The sequence below is a fragment of the Schistocerca gregaria genome, chromosome 5 (genome assembly GCF_023897955.1).
Source record: "Schistocerca gregaria isolate iqSchGreg1 chromosome 5, iqSchGreg1.2, whole genome shotgun sequence".
NCBI lineage: Eukaryota > Metazoa > Arthropoda > Insecta > Orthoptera > Acrididae > Schistocerca > Schistocerca gregaria.
This window is the reverse complement of record NC_064924.1, coordinates 90,961,464-90,986,351: the sequence shown is the minus strand read 5'-3', so window position 1 is coordinate 90,986,351 and position 24,888 is coordinate 90,961,464. Positions and strand designations below refer to the sequence as shown.

The following is a 24,888-nucleotide window of genomic DNA, read 5'->3' as shown; positions in this document are numbered from 1 at the left end:
TAAAATTATTACAATCTCTAATATGTGCGCGCATCCGCGTCGCCGGTTCGGAATACACACATAAATTCCAGTTTGTGACTTAGCAGCCAATTTGCTGGAAGTGCGTACATAAATTGATCTAGCCTTTAACATAGATGTATGTCATTCTTAGAATTGCGAAAGATCTTAAATTTCCGAACAGTTAAAAAGTGTTTATAGTCAAAGTTTTCGCCTTGTGGCGACAAAGACCTACCGCGTCTATCCCAGTCCGAATATCGGTTATTGTCAAGTTCGCGCGCCTGGAGCTCTCTTGTTGCTTCTCGTAAATGAAATAAATTATTTTCTTGAAAGCCCTCCGCTATCTGTGATTCTACATTTCTTCTGCTGTCTGTTCCTACGATTTCGCTTTCAATTTGGTTGCCTTGCTTTCGTAACGCCTCAAATTCCCTTTTAACGCGTTCATTAAATTTTCCCTGATTTTCAACATGTTTATTTATGTTCTGGTACTCTTCGGTTTCTGCAAATGGCAATGGAGCTGTATCATCTGAATCTCTGTCCCCATTTAAACTAAGATTTGTCAATTTATCTAAAATCTCCTCAAGTCTTTCCGATAAGTCACCTATTTGTTCTTTCTGTTTATTTACGTCTTCCGTAAGTGTCGCGACTTGGGTTTCAGTAGTGACACATTCAGTAGTTAACTGTTCACATTGTTGTGTCAGGTTATTTATTCTTTCATTTGGTACAGATTCCTCGATTCTTTCAAACATTTCTTCCTTATCGTGTGCACGTTGTAAATTTAACTCTGAAAATTTCTCTACCATCACGCGATCTCTTTCTTCCTGTTCTCTATCCTGTTCCTTTTGTCCGATTTCTATTATAATTAATCTATTATTGTGAGCATTCAAAATCGGTTGTACTTCTTCACTAATTTCTTTCTTTAATTCATCTTTCATGTTTTTAAAGCATGCCTCTATTCGTGAGTCTAACCGTGTTACCATTGTTTCCATCTCGGTTTTAATTGTTCCTATTTGTGAGTCTAACCGTGTTTCCATTGTTCCTATATCAGTTTTAATTGTTCCTATTTGTGATCCCACTGTTTTTAATTCAGATCTTAACTGTGTTTCCATTGTTCCCATACCAGTTTTAATTGTTCCTATTTGTGATCCCAAATTTAATATTGCACTCATCAACTGCTCCATATTAACTGGTTCCAAATTCCTTTCGCCCCTAACATTTCCCGTAAAACAAACTTCCTTCGGCATAGCCGTAAAGCTATCTGTGTTCGATACTATTTCAGAATCTTCTATCGTTAATCTCATATTCTGAAAATTTTTTGATTGTGAAAAATTTTGAACTGGTTCCGGACTATTTTCCCGACTTATTAAATTGTTTTCTGCTTCATTATTCATCATACTGTTCTCCTGTGTTGGCGAGTTCGCCATGTTAACATTTTCTTCATTCTCCCTATCAATCATTTTTGCCTTTTTCATCGATCGCGTAATCATTTACAAAACATACAAAACTCGTCACTATACGAAAATTACATACAATATGACACTTTATCACCAACAATACCATTCACATAAAATCCTTCCCGACAAACACGATTAACGAACGGTTGAAATGTTCATAATTGCACAAAATTGTCAAACCTGTATACAACACATCAAAAATTAAATTCTGCAAAAAATACTATTAGAAGAAAGACAACTACAAATGTTCATTACCAAATCTACACATGCAATATAGACTACAGTTACTAAACTACAAATTACCACAACAATACTACTGTTTGCTATTTTTACTATCAAAAGAATTCCAAGGGATGATCCGAAGCAGCGGTCGCCACGCGCATGGAGGCTTAATTAATATAATGCAAATAATGTTAATTTTAGTCGCTGTTTGTCCGATTACGAAGTCTCGTAACCGGTTGGCCCTGACTAGTATTACTCCACAATCTGACTGCATAGAATAACAACAAAGAATGAAAGGAAATTTCCGTTAACACAATTAATTAATTAAGTCCCCAGCAACTATAAAAGCTACGAAACAACAAAGCACAAATGTAACTGTTCTGTGTGTGGAAGTGTGATTCAACGTACACATCTGGCACGGTTCTTCCTCAATAAGACAAGATATTTTAAACATCATTTACACTGAAGTAATTAAAAAAAACAGAAATACTATGATTTCACATAGAAACCAGAATTACACTCTAATACGTGAACACAAGCCACATGCTTTGTTGACTGAACCTGTGACCAAGAGGCATTGTTATTTAGGAAATTTGAAATACAAAATTTTTTTCTATTACCTCATATATATTGACGAAAAAAAACTCTGATCATTACAACATCCCCAATCGAACAGCATCGGCTGTCTAGCCCATCAGAACAACTGCACAAGACATGCTCACAACTAGTACTGCAACTACAGTTACCTCAGAACTACAACTGCCCACAGCAACTTCTGAACAAGCACTGCCAGTGGAGGCGGCTTAATAATACTCTTTGGCGCAGTCTCTGGCGCTGTGACTCAGTGTAGCCACCTTTCAGTCTCTAATTTTCCCGTAAACAGTGTCTATCTTACCCCTCTTGATACATGCTTCTACAATCTTACTTTTGTTCTCTAGCCATCCTTCCTTAGCCATTTTGCTCTTCAGTCAATCTCATTTTTGAGACATTTGTACTCCTTTTCGCCTGCTTCATTTACTGCATTTTTTATTTTCTCCATTCATCAAATAAATTCAATATTTTCTCTGTTACCCATGGATTTCTACTAACCCTTGTCTTTTTACCTACTAGATCCTCTGCTGTCTTTACTACCCATTCTTCTTCTAGTGTATCCCTTTCCCCTGTTCTTGTGAACCGGTCAACCGTTCCCTAATGCTCTCTCTGAAACTCACTGCAGTCTCTGGTTCTTTCAGTTTATCCAGATCCCATCTCCTTAAATTCCCACCTTTTTGCAGTTTCTTCAATTTTAGTCTGCATAACCAATAAATTGTGGTCAGAGTTCACATCTACCCTTCGAAATGTCTTACAATTTAAAGCCTGGTCTGTAAGTCTCTGTCTTACCATTATATAAGCTATCTGAAACCTTCCAGTGTCTCTAGGCCTCTTCCACGTATCCAACATTCTTTCATGAGTCTTAAACCAACAGTCAGATATGATTAAATTATGCTCTGTGCAAAATTCTACCAGGCGGCTTTCTCTTTCAGTCCTTACCCCCAGTCCATATTCACCTACTACTTCTCCTTGTATTCCTTTTCCTACCATCCAATTCCAGTCCACCATGACTATTAAATTTTCGTCTCTCTTAACTATCTCATAATTTCTTTTATTGCATCATACATTTCTTCAATCTCTTCATCATCTGCAGTGCTAGTTAGCATATAAACTTGTACAACTGTGGTAGGCGTGGGCTTCGTGTCTATATTCGCTAGACTAATGCCTTCACTATGTTGTTCGTAGTAGCTTATCCGAGTTCTCAACTTTTAAGGAGTGATTTGTTGACATATTTGTGCCAGGGACAAAAAAGTACTTAACAAGCAACAAATTACCATTCAAGGCAATCCTTACTGTAAACAGTGCTGTATGTCACCCCAAAGCTGGAGAACTTCTTAGTGGAGACATTTACTCAATTTTTTTTTCCTCCCAATATTACTGCCCTTGTCCAACCAATGAACCAAGGAACGCTGGCGTGTTTGAAAGAAAAGTATCGGCTTAACGAACCTCAATCAGTATAAGCTGTTCCGAAAAAAGATAATTTGGAGAATGTTGTTTACTCGTTTTCAGAAACTCTGGATCATTTAAAATAGGAAAATCTAGAAAAATCTTAGGAAAATCTCTTGGAAAAACATAATGAACACAAAAAGTAACGAAAGAAACAATGATATTCTGTCAGAAGAAAATGAAAATGATGAGATGTTACATATCATCCGACTTCTTTCTGCATGTGAAAATGCAGAAGACAATAAAGTGGAAATGTGGGTGAACCAGGACGATCAGAATGTGGAAATGGTATATAAAGGAAACAGAGATTCTAATGATGAAGTGGGCAATCTTGGTGCTAATAGAGTGATCGAATGGCGTCATTAGAATTAGCACTGCGCTATGTAGCGAAACAGAATGGGACGAAATCAAGATAAATGAAGATTTGGGGCGCTCCTGGGTATGTGCTCGGATAGTCGGATTGGCTGTCTTCCTCTGACAGCGAAGTGGTGCGGATGGAGATGTTTACATGCTCGCCACAGTGTGTGCTTCGAGTTCATTTACTTTCACTGTGGATTTGCACGTGCTCCAATAAGCACTAGAACGTTCACACGTAGGGTGACCTGGGATGGAGAGGCGAAACCTTCATTCATTATAATTGTTCCTTCTGTGGATCCCACTGTGACTGGAGTAGTGGCTCCTATTTCACGGAAAAGCGAGTGAGGATGTTTTGGCATTAGTCGACAGTCCTGAAGCTGCTGCTAGTCTGGGTATTTGGTTAGATAAAGTAGATCTGCACATTATCAAATGTGTGTGAAATCTTATGGGACTTAACTGCTAAGGCCATCAGTCCCTGAGCTTACACACTACTTAACCTAAATTATCCAAAGGACAAACACACACACCCATGCCCGAGGGAGGACTTGAATCTCCGCCGGGTCTAGCCTCACAGTCCATGATTGCAGCGCCTTGGACCGCTCGGACGTGCGGCTGCACGTTATCATTTTCGATTGGTGGATGAGGTGAAGGCATACTTCATGTATCACAAGGATCTGAATAAGACACACACATTTGAACAACTGAACAATGGAAAATATCAGTGTTGCTACAAACAGAACAGTGCTACATTCTTTAGGGAACAAGTTAATGGGATGTCCCAAAATTTAAACCAGTCAGTGGAAGCATTCTTGGACAGAATTAGGAAAACCAATGTGTAAATTTCTTAGTTAACACAGAATGAGGAGGAGCCTAAAATTATTTTGTAAGAGGCGGAATACAGAGTGCCAGATGTGTTTTTGTCAGGACTTGCACCTGGTATTTCAAGGAGGGCACAGAATCCTGTTTCCATGATAAAATACCGATAGACAGGACGGAACTGTTCTGTGTGTGTATGGGTATTGAGCTATTAGAACACAATGAGAAACCGGATACTTCACTTTCTTTTGTGCATGAAAGTGTGGCACATTTGCTGGAAGTAGATGGTGATTATATAGTTCTGGAGGGTATGGATAATTTTGACTGTTATGAAGTGGATCTGCCAAAAGGATTATTGATCGCCAAATTGAACATCATAGATGAAGACAATTTAGATAGGTCGAGTGGAGGTCTATGTCACAGGATGATCATCAGTGTGTTAGCTTTATGCACAAAGTACAGCATTTAAAAGGCAAGGTTAGGACAGTTATGGGAACTCTGTTAATATGACACAGATTAGTTCAGTCCTAGTGGACCATTACCAGTAACATCTGTGCTACAGCATAAAATCCTGAGCAGAGGGGGCAGGACCCTGCGGTGTAAAAGAAGTTACGTTATACAGAATATATCAGCACTTTTAACCAATAATGGATGGATTCATCAATCAATATCCAAAGGTTGGCATTACTGAGGGGAGTGATACACGAAGGGGAGCACCGAATATCTGAATGCAAGAACGATGATGGAAACATATCATGTACCACACATAAAAAAATTTTGGGCAGACTGGATCTGTATATGATTAAATACTTCTCCATGATGGATTTAAAGTGTGAGTATCAACAGTTGGAAATGGTTTCAGAAAACCACATAAAGACTCCTTTTATATTCCATGACACAACCAATATCAACAAATGCTTACGGATACTTAAGAATGTGCCAGCCATATTCCAGAGATTATTAGAGGGAGTGATAAGGGTATTAAAAGTGACAAGACGATATTTTTGTGTTTTCTAAAGACCTAGAGCAGCACGCTCAACGGCTGGAGGAAGCGTTTAAGAGCTTGCATTTGGTGTGCTTAACATTATGCATTGAAAAATGTCACTTTGTTTGCCCAGAGAAAAAATATATAGGGTCTCTCTCCTAAGAGTCGTCAGGCGCAGTTTCTCTAGTATTTCAGTAGGTATTTGCAATTTGGCGTTGTGTAGCTGGGATCAGCCTAACAAAATCATCATGTCTTTCATGCGATGCCCAGTGTCGACGGAAAGGGTCTACTTAATTTTGATAGAAATCCCATTTCATTCAAACTAGTCCTTGGAAATCAATTTAGGATAAATATGGGAAATGGATGTTCATATACGAGGGTTGTCCAGAAAGTAAGTTACGATCGGTCGCGAAATAAAATCCACAGTGAAAGTCAGCAACATTTTACACTCCTGGAAATTGAAATAAGAACACCGTGAATTCATTGTCCCAGGAAGGGGAAACTTTATTGACACTATCCTGGGGTCAGATACATCACGTGATCACACTGACAGAACCATAGGCACATAGACACAGGCAACAGAGCATGCACAATGTCGGCACTAGTACAGTGTATATCCTCCTTTCCCAGCAATGCAGGCTGCTATTCTCCCATGGAGACGATCGAAGAGATGCTGGATGTAGTCCTGTGGAACGGCTTGCCATACCATTTCCACCTGGCGCCTCAGTTAGACCAGCGTTCGTGCTGGACGTGCAGACCGCGTGAGACGACGCTTCATCCAGTCCCAAACATGCTCAATGGGGGACAGATCCGGAGATCTTGCTGGCCAGGGTAGTTGACTTACACCTTCTAGAGCACGTTGGGTGGCACGGGATACACGCGGACGTGCATTGTCCTGTTGGAACAGTAAGTTCCCTTGCCGGTCTAGGAATGGGTTCGATGACGGTTTGGATTCACCGTGCACTATTCAATGTCCCCTCGACTATCACCAGAGGTGTACGGCCAGTGTAGGAGATCGCTCCCCACACCATGATGCCGGATGTTGGCCCTGTGTGCCTCGGTCGTATGCAGTCCTGATTGTGGCGCTCACCTGCACGGCGCCAAACACGCATACGACCATCATTGGCACCAAGGCAGAAGCGACTCTCATCGCTGAAGACGACACGTCTCCATTCGTCCCTCCATTCACGCCTGTCGCGACACCACTGGAGGCGGGCTGCATGATGTTGGGGCGTGAGCGGAAGACGGCCTAACGGTGTGCGGGACCGTAGCCCAGCTTCATGGAGACGGTTAGGAATGGTCCTCGCCGATACCGCAGGAGCAACAGTGTTCCTAATTTGCTGGGAAGTGGCGGTGCGGTCCCCTACGGCACTGCGTAGGATCCTACGGTCTTGGAGTGCATCCGTGCGTCGCTGCAGTCCGGTCCCAGGTCGACGGGCACGTGCACCTTCCGCCGACCACTGGCGACAACTTCGATGTACTGTGGAGACCTCACGCCCCACGTGTTGAGCAATTCGGCGGTACGTCCACCCGGCCTCCCGCATGCCCACTATACGCCCTCGCTCAAAGTCCGTCAACTGCACATACGGTTCACGTCCACGCTGTCGCGGCATGCTACCAGTGTTAAAGACTGCGATGGAGCCTTATGCCACGGCAAACTCGCTGACACTGACGGCGGCGGTGCACAAATGCTGCGCAGCTAGCGCCATTCGACGACCAACACCGCGGTTCCTGGTGTGTCCGCTGTGCCGTGCGTGTGATCATTGCTTGTACAGCCCTCTCGCAGTGTCCGGAGCAAGTATGGTGGGTCTGACACACCGGTGTCAATGTGTTCTTTTTTCCATTTCCAGGAGTGTATTTGCAAGAGTTAGCTACACTTTCCAGATACTTCTCTACATAGTCACCGCTCCGACTTAGTCATTTGTCGGAGCGTTATACCAAATTTCCAACGCCATAGTCAACGAAGGCACCTGCCCGTGCTTTCCGATAATTCTCTACATTAGTGTACAGCGTGTAGCCTGCGCCCAAGTGTCGTCTTGTCTCCAGCGTTTCATGTGAACAGATATGATACTCAGATGAGCCAGTTAGGTTGTATTGTGGGTGATCGAACACTTCCCATCGAAAAGGCTGCAGCAGCGTCTTCACTGCCCCTGCAGAGTGCGGCTGAGAACTGCCATAAAGGAGGAAGTACCGGGGCCGGCCGGAGTGGTCGAGCGCTTCTAGGCGCTACAGTCTGGAACCGCGCGACCGCAACGGTCGTAGGTTCGAATCCTGCCTCGGGCGTGGATGTGTGTGACGTCCTTAGGTTAGTTAAGTTTAAGTGAGTCTAAGTTCTAGGGGACTGATGTCCTCAGAAGTTGAGTCCCATAGTGCACAGAGACATTTGAACCATTTTTGAAGGAAGTGCGTGGCAGCTGTGTTGGGTGGGCTGCATTCATTAAGGCGAAGCCTCTCAGCGGGCCCTCCTACTTGGCGGGAGACATGTTTAATCGATCTCAGTGCGCTCACAACTGAAAAGAGCGTCTTGATGCGATCGGCAGTCATACTAGACACTACCCAACACATCGTACCAAGCGAGGTGGCGCAGTGGTTAGACACTGGACTCGCATTCGGGAGGACGACGGTTCAATCCCACGACCAGCCATCCTGATTTAGGTTTTCCGTGATTTCCCTAAATTGCTCCAGGCCAATGCCGGGATGGTTCCTTTCAAAGGGCACGGCCGACTTCCTTCCCCGTCCTTCCCTAATCCGATGAGACCGATGACCTCGCTGTCTGATCTCGTTCCCCAAAACCAACCAACCAACCCAATACATCCGTGCAAAGCTTCATCAGGTTTTCACTGTTGTGTCCATTTCGCAACCGATTGGAACTTACTTTCTGGACAACACTTGTATTTTTAGATCAACATTGCATCAGTATTTACGTCATCTGAAAACTGTTAATTATAGCTATTGCAAGTCATAGGCTTTTATGTTGGTTAATACCTCCAAGAACATGTGAAAGAGCAAGCCATTAATGATTAATTTCCCCTGGGCAGGTCGGATGTTGAAGTGTGAAGTGTGGATGCAAAACAGTTAGTCTACACTGACAGCCGTAGTCCACTTAGTGGTGCAGCTATGACTGTACAGAAGGCATCAGGTCATAAATTTTGTGATATGATTGTGGAAAGACTGTTTTATACACAGAAAAACAACCTTCACAATGATGTTTGCACATATCAAGTTACCACACAAAAAAATACCTGCACTTATACTTGTTATCCCTGTATGTTGTGAAAGCGATTATCCCTTAGGTATTATGTGAGTGAGCAGGGGAAGGTACACAGAAAACCTATAAAGTATGCGTTGTGTACATAGTTCCGTGTGGTCAGCGCGTACACAACTTTCCCACTAGAGTGCGCGCCGCTAAGCACAACAGCGCAGGCGCAGCGCTCGTCTGTCTCTGCACTACGAGACGGCGCTGCCATAGAGACGGACCAAATTTTGCTTCTGCCGATACGCGTATTAATATGTAACGCAGCCAATGAGATTTCTGCTAGCGTAGAACCTTTTCTCCTCGCGGATCACACTCGCGCAGTGATACATGAACGCACGAGGTATTATAACGAGTGTACAGACCTCCGATTAGTCAGTCTGCATTTGTATGCACCAGTCAGTACCAGTCTGCATTAGTCTGTACATGTCTGTACGAGTTCTACATTTGTCTGTACCAGTCTATAGTCAAGTTTCAGTCTGCGCCTAATAAGATTACCCAATTCCTGTACTTAGCCATGAAGATAAATGTATAGACACTTTTGTCAAGTATCAGAGATTAATGTACCAATACCAAAGGAACTTCAGATTGTCAACTGTAAGTAGCATCCAGAACCAAGTTAAGTAATTTTTATGCTTGTTATTATTTTAATAAATGTATGTGAAAATTAATCAAGTTCTGTTTAAAGTTGGTCACCGTCAATCTGCTACTCTGAGCATGCAAGTAGCATTTCTATCGTCTGACCTAACGGCAGAAGATAAACACGCCACGATAAGACCACGAGACGTATTGCTGACACTCGCCTACTTCGTTAGAGCGACAAGTCAAATAATCTGATAGTGTGTGTACCGAAGGTCTTACAGTATGCACACAACAGTATGTGAAGTTTTTTTCAAAATTTCCTTTACATTATCCGTAATTCATACCTTTTTTTTTTTTTGGTTATGCATTAGACAGTTATAGCCGTTTGTAATCGCGATATTCATTCTAAATTGCTTTTTACAGTGTTTCACCTGTGTACTAAGTTTGTCTCGGTACCGTTTCCTCTTTAAATCACGAAACATACGTATATTTTTGCCCCTTGTGTGTTACAGGCGACACGAAACTGACGTCAAACAGCAAAGAGCTGCGGAAGTTCTTGAAATCTAGACTGCAGCCAGGGCGTCTGGAGGACTGGGTGGAGGTGGAGGGAGGGGTGGCAGCCCAGGTGCGCCTCCTCCTGCCCCCGGACTTCGACCCCAATGGCTCCGAGAAGAGGCCCGCCATCGTCAGTGTGTGAGTGCAGACAATTGAGCCTTTCAGGTGCATGGGCCACCCACGTGGTGATGACGCGGCTGTAGCGTGAGAGAGACGGGGTGTATCAACAACGCACGGCGTAGCACAAGCTGCCAAAGGTGACCGATACTACCTCGTCTGATGACACATCAGCGTAAGCGGCGTCTGCGAGCGTGAGATTTCAAGTGGCCAGTCACTTGCTCGTAGACTGCAAAGTCACAGAGTGCAATCGCATGGTGTGCCTTCTTCGAGCCTAGTTTACCACTGCATTTAATAGAAATGAACACATGAGAACGACCATCCATTGACAATTCGCCGGTGTTCACTGCTCTGCATCTACATCCATACTCCGCAAGCCACCTGACGGTGTGTGGCGGAGGGTACCTTGAGTACCTCTATCGGTTTTCTCTTCTGTTCCAGTCTCGTATTGTTCGTGGAAAGAAGGATTGTCGGTATGCCTCTGTGTGGGCTCTACTCTCTCTGATTTTATCTTCATGGTCCCTTCGCGAGATATACGTAGGAGGGAGCAATATACTGCTTGACTCCTCGGTGAAGGTATGTCCTCGAAACTTCAACAAAAGCCCGTACCGAGCTACTGAGCGTCTCTCCTGCAGAGTCTTCCACTGGAGTTTATCTATTATCTCCGTAACGCTTTCGCGATTGCTAAGTAATCCTGTAACGAATCGCGCTGCTCTCCGTTGGATCTTCTCTATCTCTTCTATCAATCCTATCTGGTACCGATCCCACACACTGCTGAGCAGTATTCAAGCAGTGGGCGAACAAGGGTACTGTAACCTACTTCCTTTGCTTTCGGATTGCATTTCCTTAGGATGAATCTCAGTCTGGCATCTGCTTTACCGACGATCAACTTTACATGATCATTCCATTTTAAATCACTCCTAATGCGTACTCCCAGATAATTTATGGAAGTAACTCCTTCCAGTTGCTGGCCTGCTATTTTGTAGCTGAATGATAAGGGAACTTTCTTTCTATGTATTCGCAGCACATTACACTTGTCTACATTGAGATTGAATTGCCATTCCCTGCACCATGCGTCAATTTGCTGCAGATCCTCCTGCATTTCAGTAAAATTTTCCATTGTTACAACCTCTCGATATACCACAGCATCATCCGCAAAAAGCCTCAGTGAACTTCCGATGTCATCCACAAGGTCATTTATGTATATTGTGAATAGCAATGGTCCTACGACACTCCCCTGCGGCACACCTGAAATCACTCTTACTTCGGAAGGCTTCCCTCCATTGAGAATGACATGCTGCGTTCAGTTGTCTAGGAAATCTTCAATCCAATCACAGAATTGGTCTGACAGTCCATATGCTCTTACTTTGTTCATGCTGATTCGTTTTTTTGACAGAGCTGATACCGTGCATAAAGAATTTGTTCCTAATTGCTTCTATCTGTGAACAATCATTTACCCTATAGGGACCTGTAAGAAAACACGCGACAATGAGCATAACCTATGCTACTATTTTATGACGCTAATAATCTGCACATGATACAGAAGGATGTGCGAGGAAAGTAATGAGACTGATATTTTTATCTGCCAAAATTTTTATATTTTCAAACAACAATACTTTCCTTTTCAAAGAAGTTCCCTTCGGCAGCTATACATCAACAGTCGTTGTTCCCAGTCTTGGTAGCAGCGCTGAAAGGCTCACCATCATTTCATCATCATCGTCACGCAAGTCGCCCAATGTGGCGTCAACTGAAGAGATTTGCAACTCGGCGGCCGAACTTCCCCAGGTGGTAACTCTCGGCCAAGAATGCCATATATCATTTCACTCGTCACCGATTGAGCCTTGTGGCTGTTCAAACACCTGAATGTAGGCAAACTCTAGCTTAGGATGTCGAAGGAGTTGCCTAACGGTCAGGCGCTAGAGCAACCTCATGACTAAATTTGTGTGAAAGTTTCTGAGAGGTAAATTTTTAACATGCTCAAGAAAGGTGTGTGAGTGACATCAAAAGTGTTGCCGGACTGAAAGGTCTTAGGACACTACGCCATTTTATTCATGCACGTTTCAGTGTAAAAAACCCTCCCGTGATCACACTGCAGGACGGCGTGAAAAAGAAGTGGCGAAAAAGCATAAAAATACTTTTCCACTTCGAAACACGTTAAAATTTCGTCTAATTGCTCTGTACGGTCCATAGTGGTTCCATCCTCCATGGCACAGCAAAAATTACTGTCACACAGTCCTGTTAAAGGGGTGCAATCACGTTCAGTCGAGTTGCAGCTAGGCAGTGTTGATAGGGTAGGGTTGAAATGGCAGGGGGAGGCAGCAATGGCCACATTTGTCGAGAACGTCGCACTGTTCCTCATCGCACTGCCAACTGTCATTTTCGACAGCGAAATGTGCGAATCAAAGTGCCGGTGGAACGGATGGTTTCACTGACGCGCTGTATGCCGCGCCCGGAGACATCTTCGTGTCGATTCTGAGCGACAGCCCTCCGTCACTCGTGCGAAAGCCGCGGATTTTAAACACCGGGTGTCACGTCACGGCTCTAACCTCCGTGACAGAGGCTTCAGAAAAATTGATGAAATGTGGAAAGAGGTAGTGCAACGACGACCTCATCGTGTGATGTCCACGGTATGCATTGGGCAGAATTGCGATGAAATTTGGGGCCAATGTAACGTCATTAACCCATCTTACAGTTCACAGCTCATCCGAGCTCCTGAGCTGTCTTTCTTTTTTTCCGACCGCTTGCTGTTTGAATCATCGCCGAGCTGGAGAGCGAATGGAAGGTTGTAGGCGCTTTTGGACCAAATTTCAAACTTACGGGTCACAATGAGAGACAGTTATGGGGTTTCGAAAAAGTGATTCTTTAATTTCGTTGTGCAATGTAGTTACGCAGCTTCTGTACATAGAATGCATGCGATCAGAACAGTTGAGTTGTACGCACAAAGATATGCCGACAGATGGTATCCGACAGGAATGACATTTGAAAGAATGTGCCAAATATTGGCATCTGAAGGGAGTTGGCATACTCTACTGAGGGTAAGGAGCAATTCTGCAAAGAGCCGAACGAAAGAAACAGATGTTGAGGCATTTGTTGCCAGAAATCCATATTTTTAGCTCTGGAGAAACTGCGAGTGCCTATGGGACAAGTTAGCCCCGCTTTATTCGCACTATGCGCGAAGATGGCTTCATGCGTCATTTCACGAGCCCATTCACCAGCAGGGGTGCAGAATACCAGTGGAATTCTGTAGCTCGGTTCTGACGTGGCGTCGAAAGAATAGGTTCATTCTCCAAGGAATTCCCTTTACTAATGACAACTACCTCCACAAATGATGGAAACTAGAATGTAAGAAAGATGCAAATTTGGACCACTGAGACTTCGTACTGTCTGAGATAGGTTGAAAGTAAGAGCCAGTGGAATCTGGACTTTTGTGCAGTGTGGTTGGAGACTACGTGGTTAGTCCTTACAGTGCTGAGGAAACCTTAACAGATAATGCTCACAGAGAGCGAGCTACATAAACTGTGGAAGGCAATAACATGTTGCATCACCTCTGACCCTTACGCCAGCAATTATTCAGCTTGGCGTTGACTGTATAGTTTTTGGATTTGTATTTCGGTATAGTGCGAAATTCTGTCCAATTCTGTCTGGATCGTCAAAATCCCGCGATCGTTCGAGGACCCTGTACATAATGCTCCAAACGATCTCAATTGTGAAGAGATCGAGTGACCTTGCTGGACAAGGTAGGGTTTGGCTTGTACAAAGACAATCAATAGAAACTCTTGCCGTGAGCAGGCTGGTGTTATCTTGCTGAAATGCAAGCCCAGGATGACTTGGCATGAAGGGCAACAAAACGGGACATGGAATATCGTCGACGTACCGCTGTGTAGTAAGGCTGCCGCGGATGAAAACCAAAGGGGTGCTGCTATGAAAAAAATTGCACCCGAGACTACCATTGTTCGTTGGCGGGCTGCATGGTGGTCGACAGTAAGGTGGTATCCCACGGCTGCCCGCAGCACCTCCACACTCGTCACCAAGACAGATAAACTCCAGCCAATGAGATTCCAGGCCGAATCTGGCCAACCCCACTGCAGACGAGCGTGTCAGCGTACAGAGGTCAACGGTAGTCGATGCCAGGGGCGCCATGAGCTCAGCCCCCTTTCTGTGAGCCGCCTATAAATGGTCCTTTAGGTCACTGAAGGACCAGTTGCTCGTCGGATCGACCATAATGAAGAATCTGTGGCTCTGACTCCCTCTCTGTCACCTCTGACCGTTTCTATCTCAACGCTGTATGTAGCCGTGGTTCACCCCTTCCTATCAACATCGTCGGATAGTGGCATTGCTCCTATTCAAGTATTGAGCGATTCGCCGGCTACTCCAACCAGCTTCTTGGAGCTCAACTACACGTTCTCCCTCAAATACTGAAATCAGCGTATAGTTTTCAGGCACCTGTCTATGAGGCATAGTGTATGTCAAACTGACTGCACGGAATGAAATTCGCAAAGACTTTATACCGTAGTATCGAGATGTCCCCTGTTTACTATCCGTGCCAGCCGACCTGCAGTGTCACACGTTCATCCATCGGCCACCAGAGTGCGCAGCTTTAAGGTTTTCATCGATACCTGTGTGAATATCAATTTGTGACCAGTTTGCGTAACTCCTTCGTGGTGAATCGTTATTTTATGTCTTAAAGTGTACGTAGATGTATGTGGTATCAGCAAGATAGACGTACGGCACTAATCGCGTGTGGCTAGGAAACTGCCCACCCAGCCCATTCGTGGAGGCTGCAGAGGACGTCAAGGCGTAATCAGTTAGGCTGCCGCTGACTTCTTTTCTCTGAGATAAGCTCGAATATGAACTTCCGACGAACCAAAAGGATTTAAATCATCGCATTGTTACAGAATGTTCAATGATACCGAAAGAATATCTTCAATTTCTCAAGAAGTCTCTTTCTAATGCATAGTGTTTGTTTCTTCGAAAGAACAGACAGCGCGCAGATCCCGCAACTGTGAAACACTATATGTAATTTGAAAGGAGATGGCTGCTATTTGTGATGTCGTCAGTCATACGACCACACCGCCGCTGCTGCGAATAGATAGAAAGAAAGATCCTTTATCATTTAGCTACAATAAAACAAGTCAGCAACTGGAAGCAGTTAATTCCATAAATTACCTGGGAGTAGGCATTAGAAGTGATTTAATGTGGGATGACCATATAAAATTAATCGTCGGTAGAGCAGATGCCAGACTGAGATTCATTGGAAGAATCATAAGGAAAAGCAGTCCGAAAACAATGGAAGTAAGTTACAGTACACTTTTTCGCCCACTGCTTGAATACTGCTCACCGGTATGGGATCCGTACCAGATAGGGTTGATAGAAGAGATAGAGAAGATCCAAAGGAGAGCAGCGCGCTTCGTTACAGAATCATTTAGTAATCACGAAAGCGTTACAGGGATGATAGATAAACTCCAGTGGAAGACTCTGCAAAAGATACGCTCAGTCGTAGCTTTAGTTGCAGTTTCGAGCGCATACCTTCACCGAGGAGTCAAGCAGTATATTGCTCCCTCCTACGTATATTTCGCGAAGAGACTATGAGGATAAAATCAGAGAGATTAGAGCCCATACAGAACATACCGGCAGTCTTTCTTTCCACGAACAATACGAGACTGGAATAAAAGTAGAACCGATAGAGGTACTCAAGGTGCCCTCCGCCACACACCGTCAAGTGGCTTGCGGAGTATGGATGTAGATGTAGATGTAGATGAAGGCTGGAATATTTTATTTCACTTTTGAAATAAAAATACTAAACTTTTGAATTTAATTCATCTTCTTATCATCAGACTTGAGTCTGATGTTGTTACTAGTTAGACACACGTGGCGAAGGCTGGAAAGTTTATTTCATTTTGACTTTAGCATACCTGCTCTAATTTTGACCTTCCTTTTTAGCAATGTAATTTTACGTTTTTCCAAATTTCATTCTGACGAAGACATCGTTAGTAGGCGTCAAAACCAAGATCAATGCATCTAACAATTATTTGCAACCGATTGGCTGTATAATCCTATGTTGACAACTAAAAGCCATTTTTAATGCCAACGGATTTCCTAAACTGCATGGTGATGTTCTGTTTTTTCGTGTTTCCATATTTTTGACCATCCCCTGTACTTTTGTAATGTCAATGTGTATCTTGACATTAAACTCAAAACGCAAAATTATCATTTAACATATTACGAGTATTTAGACTTCATTTCCCTGTTTTACTAATCCATTCAGTTTCTGACGTTCATATTTTTTCAGGCTTCCGGTAGATAAGAGCAAGAGGTAGTTAAATACCGAACCATACTTCGATGCCATGTCTTTTGCATTCCAGATGTTGCTCCAATCCAAGCACATGTAGCAAAGTGTGATTACTATCGGTTTTAAACTTTGTGCACTATTCCACTATTGTAAACAGACTCCCTTACCTGCGTCGCATCTACCTGATGCGAGAGTTCCGTATAACAACACAAACATACGTGTAAAATACCAATCGGATTCAATTTCAAAACTGATAAACCCTGTCTTACATATTGTAATACCTCCGAAATTAGTAACCGGATTTTGCAGAGTCAAACGTCGTTGATTTCGTCTCTTTTATCGCTACCATCCTAGCAGCAGGAATTACAGCAATTCCACATGAAACTTTGAAGTAACTGATAAAGCTCTGAAAAGAGACCATTTTCACAATTAAATTGTGCGAAATCAGAATTACGATCTCTTACACAGTTCAGGAATCGTCTCAGGTGAACAGCCTAACCGCATCGCGCCGTATGCCGTCGGATGTGTCGCAGATGTTTCTTGCACTTCCCCTTGACTGTTGTACTAATGTCACACTTAAGATATTCCGCATTCACATGAAATCCGGCTCATACCCGACTTCAGAAGATCGAGATTTGTGGTGGACAAACTGCGGCCCCCGTGCGACCCACGTCAAACATTCCCGCGTCCAGCAGTTCTCAACCACGTTTTATAATATTATGTCACTACAACGTCATCTTACAGCCCACTGGCACCGATAGTTTGTGATAATTTCAAATGTTTGTGAAAATTCCGAAAAAATCTAAGACTTCTCTGTTTTAGTCTAGAATATGATTGAGTACTTCCCAAAAGAAAATTCTTGCCACTTTCTACGAAAAAATATTTAAAAAAACGTTACAAGAAATTTTGAAGAAAACTACTTTTCTTACTTCAACCAGTGGATAAAACAAAACAACTAGCATATTTGGACTGAAAATAACATACACACAACAAAAAATGTTTTGCTTCACACTAGTTCCCAGAACTCCTGAAGATAGACTTTGACTGTGGATATTTTATCACAGACACAGTCCTTTTGACTGTTCAGAGATGTCACTACACCTGCCGAAAGATGTAAAAAACACGCATGAGCAGCGCCTATTAGATGGAGGGAGTCCGACAGTCGATCACTTCCGGCCATTCCACCAGGAAGGAGGTACACAGCTCGTGTTGTCTGTTCCTCAATCGTGCCTATACGGTCAATACCGCGGTTCGATTGCGTCCGCATTGTTACTTTGCGCCAGGGAGGATTCTCAACAAGAGAAGTATCCAGGTGTCTCGGAGTGAACCAAAACGATGTTGTTCGGACATGGAGGAGATACAGAGAGACATGAACTTTCGATGACATGCCTCGCTCAGGCCGCCTAAGTGCTACTACTGCAGTGGATGGCCGCTACCTACGGATTACGGCTCGTAGAAACCCTGACAGCAACGTCACCATTTTGAACAATGCTTTTCGTGCAGCCACAGGACGTCGTATTACGACTCAAATTGTGCGCAATAGGCTGCATGATGCCCAACTTCATTTCCGACGTCCATGGCGAGGTCCATCTTTGCAACCACGAAACCATGCAGCGCGCTGCAGACGGACCCAACAACATGCCGAATGGACTGCTCAAGATTGGTATCACGTTCTCTTCACCGATGAGTGTCGCATATACCTTCAAACAGATAATCGTCGGAGACGTGTTTGGGAGCAAACCAGTCAGCCTGAACGCCTTAGACACACTGTCCAGCGAGTGCAACAAAGAGGAGGTTCCCTGCTGTTTAGGGTGGCATTATGTGGGCCCACGTACGCCGATGGTGGTCATGGAAGGTGCCGTAACGGCTGTACGGTAAGTGAATGCCATCTTCCGACCGATAGCGCAACCATATCGGCAGCATATTGGCGAGGCATTCGTCTTCATGGACGACAATTCGCGCCCATTAGTGCACATCTCGTGAATGACTTCCTTCAGGATAACGACATCGCTCGACTACTGAGGCCATATGTTCTCCAGACATGAACCCTATCGAACATGCCTGAGATAGATTGAAAAGGGCTGTTTATGAACGACGTGATACACCAACCAAACTGAGGAATCTGCCTCCAATCACCGTTGAGGAGTGGGACAATCTGGGCCAACAGTACCTTGATGAAATTGTGGGTAGTATGCCACGACGAATACAGGCATGCATCAATGCAACAGGACGTGTTGCTGGGTATTAGAAGTACCAGTGTGTACAGCACTCTGGACGACCACCTCTGAAGGTCTCGCTGTATGATGGTACAACATGCAATGTGTGGTTTTCATGAGCAATAAAAACGGGAGGAAATGATGTTTATGTTGATCTCTATTCCAATTTAGTGTACACATTCTGAAACTCTCGGAACTGAAGTGATGCAATACTTTTTTTTATGTCTGTATGAACATTCCCAAATTTCACAGATGCATATATTGCATACTGCATAGTGAAAACATGAAAGTATTCCGACACAAAAAATACCGTAAGAAGTGTGAAACTGCTCGGCCTGAGTAAAGAGAAATATCGTCGCTGATGGATTTGCTATTTGCTGGGCCTTGTAGAAACTTCCAGCGAAAAAGTTGTTAAGAAAGCTATACAATTAATTTTGGTACCATATGAGACATCATTGGCGTATCGTGTCACGTATGAACGCATTTTATTGACGAGAGACTCCATGAGCATTAGCGCGCGAGTACTTGCATGCTGCTGCCAATATTTCGTTCCGATGGCTCCCTTGAATAATTACGACCGAGAATATTCACTGACTTCCGAAAACGTTTTATTTTCAACTCTTAACCGACCCTTCGTCGCCTACATACGCTATACAAAAATAACTGTAGGTATTTTCTGGCCGATGTTTCGTTGTAGGCGAGCAGAATATGTTTTTGCGTATGGTTTTGTGAAAAACCAGGTGTTACCGAAGTATACACCTTTGCACACAATCTCGTGTTGTGCAGAAGAACATACGTTAACTTGTACCCGTTTTCATAAATGTTTTCCAAGACTTCAATCATTAAAGACAAGTTGTTTTTTGAATAACATTCTGAAGGGCGTTGTTTTACGATGTTTTAATATCCAGTTATATTATTTTTCCAGGTTTAGTGCAAGCTTAAAAATTCCGTTTTTATACATAACAATGTGATCGACATTGTGTTTACATTATTACGTTAATATCGTTGTTGCCACTATTCAAGCCGCGATTCTTCGGAAAAGTATCTTCCATCATACTACATTCTTTCATAGACACATGAAGCGTACAAACATTTTTGCAAGGATATAAGTAACAAACCGGTAAGTAAGACAGTTTACTAGTCTTACTTCCACAAACTGAATCTTGCTATAAAAGCACCAAAAAAGGACATTTGTCACACTTGGAACAGGTTCGAAAATGAACATCTCTTACGCAAAGGGGGAAGATAAAGAGAAACTTGAGGAGTTAAGGCATCATTATCATCTTGTTAATGCTGCATACTATCCAAAATTTAACGACAAGAATATATCCGTAGTGGATAAGATAAACACCAAGTGACACTGACTTTCGACTTGGAGAATGTTTGACCAATCCAAAAATGAATACTTCCATCGCATTTTAGAAACGGCTTCTGTGGACATACACTACTGGCCATTACAATTGCTACACCACGAAGATGACGTGCTACAGACGCGAAATTTAACTGACAGGAAGAAGATGCTGTGATATGCAAATGATTAGCTTTTCTGAGCGTTCACACAATGTTGGCGCCGGTGGCGACACATACAACGTGCTGATATGAGGAAAGTTTCCAACCGATTTCTCATACACAAACAGCACTTGACCGGCGTTGCCTGGTCAATCGTTGTTATGGTGACTCGTGTAAGGAGGAGATATGCGTACCATCACGTTTACGACTTCGATAAAGGTCGGATTGTAGCCAATCGCGATTGCGGTTTATCATATCATTACGTTGCTGCTCGCGTTGGTCGAGATCCAATGACAGATAGCAGAATATGGAATCGGTGGGTTCAGGAGGGTAATACGGAATGTCTTGCGGATCCCAACGGCCTCGTATCACTAGCAGTCGAGATGACAGGTATATTATCCGCATGGCTGTAACGGATCGTGCAGCCACGTCTCCAAACCCTGAGTCAACAGATAGGGACGTTTGCAAGACAACAACCATCTGCACGAACAGTTCGACGACTATGGCAACAACATGGACTATCAGCTCGGAGACCATGGCTACGGCTACTCTTGATGCTGCATCACAAACAGGAGTGCCTGCCATGGTGTACTCAAGGACGAACCTGGGTGCACGAATGGCAAAACGTCATTTTTTTGGATGAATCCAGGTTCTGTTTACAGCATCATGATGATCGCATCCGTTGCAAGTTGCATTGTGTGTTGCTAAACATATACTTCGCCATCCTTCTAATGCGAAACATGTCATTTTGTATTCGAATACATTTGTTGGACTGAATAAGAACAGCCATTCGGTTGCTATGTGCATGTCTGTTATGAAAAATGGTGTTAACTTGGAACGACTGATCACAAATTCAGTTTGGCAGGACATACTCACATTGTGTCCGACACTGATCTCTCCTTCATAGAAAAAAAGAAAAGAAGAGCTACGCTCCTATGGGAATGAGGTCAGCACAGCTCTCTCCCGCCGTTTGTCAGTTTACGAGCCCAGAGCCACTACTTCTCAGTCAAGTAGCTCGTCAGTTTGCCGCATAAGAGCTGAGTGCATGCCCTTGCCAACAGCGCTCGGGATTCAGGATAGTCACCCATCCAAGTGCTCGCCAAGTACAATAGCGCTTAACTTCGGTAATTTTATGGGAACAGGTGTTACCAGTGGGCAAGGCCGTTGGTGAAATTAAGTTAAGGGTATTGTAATACAACGTAATGGATACAAGAAAAATTAATTTCAACATTTGGTGTACATTTGTGATTGCATGTCACATTGTATAATGCACTTAAATATCAGTACAATTTCTGTTATTAATCAACAGACAACACAACACTTCGTCAGGCTGTTACAACGTCAAAAATTTGGGTTCTTTAAGTATGGTAGTACTCTGAAGCAGAGAACAGTCAGCTAGAAGCGTTCTGAATTGTGGGGAACTGTAATGATCACTACCTGGGGGCCCGCGGCAAACTTACCGTCCTGTTACTATATATAGTTCGTCCATTGGGGTTTGATAACACACTAATTTATGTAGGTCACCAATTAATGATAAGATCGGTACATATGCAGCCTGATGTACCGCCTCATAATGTCAGTATTGGCTCCTGAGCAAATAAGTTTGACGGCGAGTACCTAAGACTGTTTGTAACATGAAAAAGAATTTTTATCTTTATTTATGGGAGTGAAATGAAGGGGACGCCAGATTTCCGAATGAGTACCCGATTTTTTTCGGGGATAGGGTCAGCATGAAACGGAATTAACAACTCAGTTCTAAAATTTAAAGCACACAAATAAGTAGCAGGTGCTTTTTGTATTGTACTCGTACGGGGGAGGGGGTGGGGGGGGGGGCGTTGTTTGGGGGAGGAGACCAAACAGCGAGGTCTCATCGGATTAGGGAAGGATGGAAAAGGAAGTCGGCCGTGGCCTTTCAAAGGAACCATCCCGGCATTTGCCTGTAGGGATTTAGGGAAAACCTATATCAGGATGGACAGACGCGGGATTGAACAGTCGTCCTCACGAATGCGAGTCCAGTGTGTTAACCACTGCGCCACCTCGCCCGGTGTACTCGTACGTTTTCCCAGCTAACAGCAGAATTCAGCACACAATTTAATTTGCTCAGCAACACACAATTGGAAAAAATTTTACACTGTAACTGACACGCCAAACAAAATGTTTTGATCATTACGATGCCGCATGCTCTACCTCCCACAGGAACGCCTACCCGGGCGCCCAAAGTATAGGCGACTACTTCACAACGGACATCGCCAGCTACTTCACCACCAACAGGCGGTACGTCTACATCTACATCGACGGGCGCGGCTCTGGGTGCAAGGGCGACAGGACGCTCTTCTCCGTCTACCGGAGGCTGGGTACTGTCGAAGTGGAGGACCAGATCAGCGTCACCAAGTAAGTCAGCTGTCGCCTACTGTTTACCTACTCGTTTTCTACAGCTTTTTAGTGTTTATTTCTTCTCACAATTACAATGACGGAAAAAATTAACAGCAGCAGGGAGTTGTGCGACTTAAACAAAAGTTGGTAGGCGTGTTGCAACATCTGAAAGACAACGTTATAACAATATATTTACTTTTGTGTATTAACATAAGGCTATAATCAGAGGGCCCGGGATGGATACCCCGCTGGGTCGGATTTTCTCCGCTGAGGGACTGGGTGCCTTCATCATCATTTCATCCCCATCCGACGCGCAGGTCGCCCAATGTGGCGTCGAATGTAATGAGACGTGCACCAAGGTGGTCGGACTTGCCTCGCAAGAGGTCTCCCGGCCAATGACGCCAAACGCTCATTTCTATCCCATATATATACACTACTGGCCATTAAAATTACTACACCAAGAGGAATTGCAGATGATAAACGGGTATGCATTGGACAAAAATATTATACTAGAAATGACATGTGATTACATTTTCACGCAGTTTGGGTGCATAGATCTTGAGAAATCAGTACCCAGAACAACCACCCCTGGCCGTAATAACGGCCTTGATAAGCCTGGGCATTGAGTCTAACAGAGAACAGAGCTTGGATGGCTTGTACAAGTACAGCTGGCCATGCAGCTTCAAAACGATACCACAGTTCATCAAGAGTAGTGACTGGCGTATTGTGACGAGCCAGTTGTACGGCCACCGTTGGCCAGACGTTTTCAGTTGGTGAGAGATCTGGAGAATGTGCTGGGCAGGGCAGCAGTCGAACATTTTCTGTATCCAGAAAGGCCCGTACAGGACCTGCAACATGCGGTCGTGCGTTATCCTGCTGAAATGTAGGGATTCGCAGGCATCAACCAATGGCACCCCATACCATCACGCCGGGTGATACGCCAGTATGGCGATGACGGATACACGTCTCCAACGTGCGTTCATCGCGATGTCACCAAACACGGATGCGACCATCATGATGCTGTTAGCAGAACCTGGATTCATCCGAAAAAATGACGTTTTGCCATTCGCGCACCCAGGTTCGTCGTTGAGTACACCATCGAAGGTGCTCCTGTCTGTGATGCATGTCAAGGGTAATCGCAGCCGTGGTCTCCGAGCTGATAGTCCATGTTGCTGCAAACGTCGTCGAACTGTTCGTGCAGATGGTTGTTCTCTTGCAAACGTCCCCATCTGTTGAATTAGGGGTCGAGACGTGGCTGCACGATCCGTTACAGCCATGCGGATAAGATGCCTGTCATCTCAATTGCTAATGATACGATGCCGTTGGGATCCAGCAAGCCGTTCCGTATTACCCTGCTGAACCCACCGATTCCATATTCTGCTAACAGTCATTGGATCTCGACCAACTCGAGCAGCAATATCGCGATACGATAAACCGCAATCGCAATAGGCTACAATCCGAACTTTATCAAAGTGGAAAACGTGATGGTACGCATTTCTCCTCCTTACAAGAGGCATCACAACAACGTTTCACCAGGCAACGCCGGTCAACTGCTGTTTGTGTATGAGAAGTCGGTTGGAAACTTTCCTCATGTCAGCACGTTGTAGGTGTCGCCACCGGCGCCAACCTTGTGTGAATGCTCTGAAAAGCTAATCATTTGCATATCGCAGCATCTTCTTCATGTCGGTTATATTTAACGTCTGTAGCACATCATCTTCGTGTAGTAGCAATTTTAAAGGCCAGTAGTATATATATATATATATATAACTAGTTATTGTAGTGGTTTTGAATAGCCTACTTTATTTTACGCCAGCTGTGTTCGGCTGTTTCTTGTTGAATCGTCTGTTCAGTCGGCTGTTGCTTTGTAGAGAGGGTAAATGACTATTGAAAATATATTTGTTTTTGGATAGCTCAACATGAATTTCCTAAGGGACTGAAGTTTATCATGCATTTACCAGTAGAATAAGGTGCAGAGAAAATACTTCGCCGTTTGCAACTTCCTTCAGATTTCGACGAAACAATTCGTGACTGTGAACCATCAAACTTTGCAGAAACATAAAAGAAAATTAAATACGTATGGTCATGAAGATGTGAGACATAAGTTCTATACTAAATAATTTGTCCAT

At 43.9% G+C, this 24,888-nt stretch overlaps 1 protein-coding gene across 1 annotated transcript in view; it reads left to right on the top strand.

Annotated features, from left to right (window-relative positions):
- Window positions 1–24,888, top strand: part of LOC126272864 (venom dipeptidyl peptidase 4-like) — a 285,445-nt gene that overhangs the window by 180,847 nt on the left and 79,710 nt on the right. The window contains exons 10-11 of the mRNA XM_049976083.1: window positions 10,216–10,396; window positions 22,586–22,780. Of these exons, the coding sequence (XP_049832040.1) occupies window positions 10,216–10,396; window positions 22,586–22,780 (376 nt within the window). The remainder of the gene's footprint in view (window positions 1–10,215; window positions 10,397–22,585; window positions 22,781–24,888) is intronic.